The sequence below is a fragment of the Centroberyx affinis genome, unplaced genomic scaffold, assembly GCF_046629955.1.
Source record: "Centroberyx affinis isolate AG114_WGS23_722 - 3 ecotype Tasmania unplaced genomic scaffold, CSIRO-AGI_Caff_v1 ptg002955l_1, whole genome shotgun sequence".
Classification (NCBI taxonomy): domain Eukaryota; kingdom Metazoa; phylum Chordata; class Actinopteri; order Beryciformes; family Berycidae; genus Centroberyx; species Centroberyx affinis.
The window spans coordinates 217654-225000 of record NW_027281070.1 but is presented as its reverse complement, the minus strand read 5'-3'; the positions used below and the strand labels follow the sequence as shown (position 1 = coordinate 225000).

The window sequence follows — 7347 nt, the reverse complement described above, 5'->3', positions numbered from 1 at the left end:
AAATAAAAGAAAGCAAGAATTAAATCACAATCAACAAAATAAAATAAAGTAACAAATAAAACAGTTAAAAATAAAGATGACATTGTGGATAAAATGTAACACATAAAAGAAACAGATAAAAACAAGTACAGATAAAACAAGTACAGACAGAACAATTAAGAAAAATTAAGAAAAAGCCATACGGTAAAAGTAAGTCTTGAGAGAGGATTTAAAAGAGGGCAGTGAATTTTCTAGCCTAAGTTCCTCAGGTATACTATTCCAAAGGGTTGGAGATAACAGCAGGACGAGGTTGGGGAGGTGGAGGGACAGCAGCAGTGGCATGAACGATCAGCAGTGTGAGCTGGCGGATTATAAAGACTGCCTCATTGACTTGTTTGAGTGTGATTGGTGATAAGAGTCAGCTGGATCAGACAGCTGATAGTCGATCAGCTGATAGAGTGCACAGCTTCAGGGTTTGGCTGAACTAATGAGCTGCTCCATTTGAGTTGCAGAGTGGTTCACATGGATTTTTCCTATTCGGTAGTAGGAGGTTTCCCAGTTCCCAGTTGTCATGGACGTTGCTCTTTCCTGGTAGTAGGAGGTTTCCCAGTTCCCAGTTGTCATGGACGTTGCTCTTTCCTGGTAGTAGGAGGTTTCCCAGTTCCCAGTTGTCATGGACGTTGCTCTTTCCTGTCAGTTGGCGCTGACCAAAATGAATTGTTCCAGTTCAGTGGTAAATTAGTTCTAACTGCATTCCTCTGAGATTGAGGTACCTATAGTACTATTCATCTAAGTGACATCTTATATAGCAATGCTCAACACCACAAATCATAATATAATTGGAATGAATAATAACTGGAAAAGAATCCATACAGTTTTTCTATTTATATGGTTGTACAATTAAACCATAATTCCATGTAATTGCATATGACCTTCTTTTAACAGCAGCAGGCAGACAAATTTCCCCTGCAGAGACATTAAAGTTTATAATAATAATAATAATAATAATAATAATGATAATAATAATAATAACCTTTATTTGTATAGCACCTTTCATACACAACATGCAGCTCAAAGTGCTTTACATCAATAGAAGGCAGATAAAAGACAGATTAAAAAGATAAAATTCATATAAAAGAACAAGCAAAATGCATTGCATTAAAATAAAAGTAGTAAAATAGAAAGATAAAAGAACACAACAAATACTCCCATTTTTAGATGCACATCTAAAAGATAATAGGAGTATTATCTTAAGAAAATTATTTTCCCTTTTGTTTTAGTAAACAAAGTAAAACAATCGACCAACGTGAAATGCCTCATCATCTGTCCCCCATCCTCAGTTTTGCATGTTTTATTTTAACTGGCAGCCTTTGTTGTCACCGGTTCCAGGAGTTTGACTTGGATGTTGTGGCGGTGGTGAACGACACAGTGGGAACTATGATGACCTGTGGCTACGAGGACCCGCGCTGCGAGGTGGGACTCATCGTAGGTACGTCCCTCCCGTCCTCTCAAGCCTCTCCCTGGCTTCATGGCTAATAGAAACTAACCATGTCTATTACATGCTGTTGAAATGCAATCAGATGTTCTCAGACATTCTTCCTAAGATCTGTGGATCTCCAACCAGCAGGCACACAGTGCACATTACGACTGCCCTATATAGAAGTAATGAGTTATTTCTCCAGCCCCACAGTGACATTCTGGCTTCACGCTGTCAACAGATGGGAACATCTAATGAAAAAGCTCATGACACATAATGTCTAAAAAGTTATGGAAATTTATTGCAAACTGAGATGTCCACCACTGGGGAAAAAAGTAACACGTACTCTAACAAAATTATTGCTGTTTGTGCTGTATAGAAGTTCTTCTAATGCTCCTCCACCTGCCATTGATTCAGGCACAGGCACCAACGCCTGCTACATGGAGGAAATGCAGAACGTGGAACTGGTGGAGGGCGATGACGGCCGCATGTGCATCAACATGGAATGGGGGGCGTTCGGCGACCACGGCGAGCTAGACGACTTCTGCACCGAGTTTGACCGCATCGTGGACGATAGCTCAACCAACCCAGGCAAACAGAGGTACTGGAGGACTAGGGATGGGAATTTTGTATTATTTCACTGAAATCAAAAACACATGCTTTAAAACGGAAATAAATAAATGCATCAAAAAACGTTATCTATGTTAAGTATGACGCATCTTTTAGGGAGTTTCTTCCAGGCAAATTTTATTGTCTTCAATTCAAATTGCCTAGTGCGATAGACATATTCTGACATCTGACGGGAATGACAGGCCCCCTCAGTTTTTCAGAATTTTCTCATCAGTTTGATGGAATAGATTATTGTATGTGCTTGCAGAATTTTCAAAAAAAATGCTTCTTATTGTGACTGTGTACCAAAGTTTGGTTGTGGTATGTTCTCAGTTTGTGTCTCCTTTTCTCCTGAGGTATGAGAAGATGATCAGTGGCATGTACCTGGGGGAGATAGTGAGGAATGTGCTGTTGGAGTTTACTGCTCATGGCCTGCTGTTCAGAGGCAAGCTGTCTGAGCGGCTCAAGACTCGAGGCATCTTCGAGACCAAGTTCCTGTCACAGATTGAAAGGTAAGAATGACAGACAGGGATGAATTCTAGTCTCATTGTCTTTCCGCAGTTCACCTCTAACTAACTGCTAGCCTTACATTACTACTGGTCTGTAGTAATGCAAGGTATGTGTGCAGTGTAGTAAATGGGCTAAAATATGTGAAAACACTGGTATGGTCCTTTTAAAATATATAACAACGGGGCTACAAAAAGAGAGATACATGATAAACCTTGTTGTGGTGTAGGTCAATTCAGTAATATTTGAAGTAAAAGTAAATAGTCTAATAAGGTAGTTTTGTTTCCAAATGTAGGTTACTGTGACAGAGTAAACTGCCTTGGCTTTAGCCCTAGTCTCTCCTCTGAAACACTGAGTTGTACCTTGAGAGGTCAGCTGACTTCTAGCTAAGTCGCCAGCAGGATAATTTAGTAAAGCAATGGATGTAAATATTAACATGGGACTACTAGCCACTACTAATGCTGGTATCTACTAATGCTAATGCTGAAATCAGATGTACAAGACTGATGGTTGGCTGACCAAAGTCTATGTTAGCTAGCTAAGAAGCTGACAGTATCTAAACACAAAATCGCTCAGATGTATCAGTGGCGAAATGATCACTTCCCCATCAAAAACAGCAGAAATTAATCTTTTAATTCTGTTGAGTTTTACATTTGGAAATGCAATCAGATGTTCATAGCCACAAGAGCTGAGTACCTCGAGTATGGTCAGGGTCACTATGCCATTAAAGGAATAGTTCACCCAACAAAGAAAAGTCTGTCATTATCTACTTTTGACAGGCAGGTTGCCAGCACAACTCCGTACAGTGTATAGCCTCTAAACCTCACAATTCTCTGATCACACAGCGACCGGCTGGCCCTGCGGCAGGTTCGCTCCATCCTGCAGCACCTGGGTCTCACCAGCTCCACGTGCGACGACAGCATCCTGGTGAAGGAGGTCTGCAGTGTGGTTGCCCGCCGGGCGGCCCAGCTCTGTGGTGCGGGCCTAGCCGCCGTGGTGGACAAGATCCGTCAGAACCGCAAGCTGGAGCAGCTCTGCATCACCGTGGGAGTAGACGGCACCCTCTACAAGCTGCACCCTCAGTAAGGAGTGATAATATGCTAGCACACCAGTTTCTTCTGTGTATGAATAATGCATTCCCCGTGTTGCGCAGTAAGGTCGTTTTAGATTTCAAATATTCCACAGTTGGTCAGCTGAAGCACTGGGTTGCCAGGGCACAGAACTGCACTATAAATCACAAGTCGGTGTAGTTTTTCCAAGACTATTTTATTCCATATATGAAATAGAAGTTGAAAATACAACCATCCAATATCTTTCTCTTTCAACTCAGTCATAGCTTCAGCACCCCTTGTCTGAAAAGCTGTCACAAGGTGTTTCATTCCATCCAACCACTCAATAGATTACCCAGCCATTGATGAGTGTGAGTGGCCTCAGTTAGAGTGCTAAGTGCCTTCTCGGGTTATTCTGAACATCCTGTCATTGTAGATGGATGTGGAGTCAACACCACCCAACACACAAAACATGAGTTCTCATTTACCATAATGCTCTCAGCCATTTCATGTCATACTTCAGATGGCACAGAATAGAATGATGAATACGTTTGCAGTGGACCAAACATCCAGCTTTTTAATTTTCTTTGCAATTATGGGTCTGCAAAGTCTGAGATGCTGGCATCAAGTAGTATGGGGAAAAACCTTACATGGTTTCTGATCAATCAAAGAGAAGCAGTGCACATTTAGTGCATGAGGATGTCACATTCCACAGGTGTTCATGGGTTAGGGAAAAACAATAACAAAAAATATACTTCTGATTTGACTACTGAAAAACACCAACACGATGACAAATACTATAGTTGCAGTCAATGCATGCAATGTTCAGGTGATAAACCAACCTTAAATTCTCTGCTGCTCCAGCTAACATTTGTGCCCGGGTTTAGAAGTTATGGACGTTTGAAGTTAGTTTGTAAAACAATCTTTTCTTAAGGGACTATTTTCAGGCGGAGACATACGTTCTGTTGTGTGAATGTCTCTGCATGGAATGTGAAATTCAGTTATCTGGATGTATGGGCGTTTGCTTCTTCACTTGCGCCACCCCCTTACCATGATGAAGCAGTGTGCCTCAACAAGTCTCATTCAGAGGACACCACAGAATTAGAATGAGTAGAAAGGTTATGCTATTAAAATTTGCTGGTTTGCAGAGAGAGTAGCTTTCGTTCTGTAATGCTACCAAGTATCACACGCGACGGAACAAACTAACGCAGCTCTTGAGTGCTCAGCTTGAACACTAAAATCAACCGTACCTCTTGACTGCACAGTGTTATGATTTAGATGTAAAATAGCCGTTATTCAGAAATAATAGACCTCAGAATGGGTTCACTGGCCAAGGCAGCCCACCTCAGCTATATAGCACTGCGGGAAACCCTGCATTTCAAACATACATCTCCAAGTCATGCTTGGACCCAAGTCTTTGGTTATCCATGTTGATGTGGATGGACCACTTGGAAGGCCAAATCAGAAGCATATTGCTTTTTTCCCTAAGGCGTTCTTGAATCATGTACAGTTAACACAATTAGTCCCTATTTGGCCATTCCACATCAGGACAATTAGATCGAGGATGAAGAGGATGGTGGAAGAATCATGTTATAATTGTTCTACTGGTACCTAAAACATCTCTCTTTTCTTCTCTTTACCCCTCCTCCTCTTCCTCCTCCTCCACCTCCTCCCCCAAAGTTTCTCCAGCGTCATGCAAGACACAGTACGGGTTTTGGCCCCGCAGTGTGAAGTGACTTTCCTCCAGTCAGAAGATGGAAGTGGAAAGGGAGCAGCGTTGATCACGGCGGTGGCCTGCAGGATCAGGCGCTGAATTCCCGAGGCGGTCGAGGGTCACAAGAGGTGGAGGACAAAGAGAACCAGAGAGCGACAAGGACCGATTTGCTGTGCCATGTCTCCATGGATAATCAAAGATGGTCACATGTTATATTAACGGCTTGATTGTAGGTCTTTTGTACTGATCTGTTTTATCTTTTATTAACTTTTATTTAGTGTTTGTGTGTGTATTTGTCTGTGAATGGGTGTGTGAATGTACATACGAGTGTTTGGTGTGTCTGTGGAATAGATATGTGCATATTTATGGTGTGAGCAGACATCGAAAGGGATCCGCAAAGGTGATTTATAAATTCAGCTACAAAAGTTCAGTTTAACCTGTATGCTAGAGGAGATAAAATTTGTGTGAAATGTCACTGTTATACTAATGTTAGCGGTCCTCATTTATCAAGCTAGATGAAAGCAAATTTGTTTGGAAATTGGAAAACATAAAATTCTCCTGGAACTAATGAAGCCATACAGTGTTGCTGTTCTATGACTTTTACATTTAGACTACTTTCTTCAGTAATGCTCTTCTCAGCTGGGCTCCGTCCCTTAATAAAGCAACATAAAATGGACTTCATTACAGCGACTACAAGGATTGAATGTTTTTCATATTTCAGACACAATGAGTCAGCTTTCAACTTTTCTCTTAGTTTTATTTATCGAGGGCAGTTTTGCAGACATTTTCCAGCAACACTCTGCCACTCAGCATTCCCACCTGACCCACTGCAACCACAGTCCAGCTACATAAATGAGGCCTACTGACATTTAACTGAGGCTAGATTCTGATGAAGTTCCAACTTGATGTCATGTAACACTTCAGTAACTATACATGAAATTCCTCAGTCAGTTAGCATGGCAATCATTTATTTTAAGAGATTGCATTGGCAGTCATAAAACATGTCTGTTCATTTGTTATTGTCACTTGTGTTGTTGTACTGTAGATGAGACAAGAAAAGATTGGCTGCCATTGTGTGCTTTTTTTTTTGTGCCTAAAATCAAACAACAAACAAGTAAGCGTGTCGTGCCCTACAAATTATGCAGGCACCCCTTGGGCCGCTCAGTAGCAAGATATCTCATCTTATATCTCATCTCATCTTACCTCAGTTATGTTCTTTCAAAGTTTACATTTTGTCCTTCAATTATTGCCCCCCCATCAGGCCAATTAGTGATCTGTTAAAATGCTGGAATGCGGTGCAAAAATGTCAGCCAGTGGAGACTGAGATGACGGACGGACACAGATTTCATCGTGAGGGACAGTGATACTATATTAATTCAATACACTAAGGCCCCCTTCACACTTGGCACTAACATGCGTCCGGTGTGATCTGACTATGATCGTATGTAAATGCATTCAAGATGTATTGAAGATCCGACAACTCAAAAGTCAAAGTTCCATTTGACCACATTAACAAAGTAAGTGTGAATGCAATGCGTCCTCAGTCCACATATAGGAACTACGTAAACGCAAGTAAACCTCTTGTAAAGGAAGTAAACTAGCAGCCTTCTCTGCTGTCGTGCATGATGATATGCATATTGTCTAAGATGATTTATTCCTCTGTTTTGAAAAAGTGCATACAAAAATGCCAGTTTCTTAGCATCCCTTGGATGTATGAGGGGAAGTGACGTGCATGACAGTTTTGCATGTTGCGATTGTACGAGGAGCAGCAGTATGTGATTTCTTGTCCCCTACTCTGGTCAGTCATTTTTTCTTCTATCATGCATTGTCAAACAACAAAAGGTCCTCACTGTGAGAACTGATAGCTATAATTATTCACAGGAGGTGCACCTCAATTGAGCTTTGTATGAGATGTGGACAGCATACTGCATAGCTGTTTCATTCCAAAACCATTAATGAAATACTGCTGAAATACCGAATGATGATGAGTTGAAAGATAGAACTCACTCTGA

At 41.3% G+C, this 7347-nt stretch overlaps 1 protein-coding gene across 5 annotated transcripts in view; it reads left to right on the top strand.

Annotated features, from left to right (window-relative positions):
- hk2 (hexokinase 2) overlaps window positions 1-6389 on the top strand; it is a 41099-nt gene extending 34710 nt beyond the window's left edge. For all 5 annotated transcript variants that reach the window (XM_071536904.1, XM_071536901.1, XM_071536902.1 and 2 more), the window contains 5 exons: window positions 1369-1468; window positions 1874-2057; window positions 2422-2577; window positions 3418-3654; window positions 5302-6389. In XM_071536904.1, the coding sequence (XP_071393005.1) occupies window positions 1369-1468; window positions 1874-2057; window positions 2422-2577; window positions 3418-3654; window positions 5302-5434 (810 nt within the window). In that variant the 3' untranslated portion in view covers window positions 5435-6389. The remainder of the gene's footprint in view (window positions 1-1368; window positions 1469-1873; window positions 2058-2421; window positions 2578-3417; window positions 3655-5301) is intronic.
- Window positions 6390-7347: the final 958 nt, after the last annotated feature.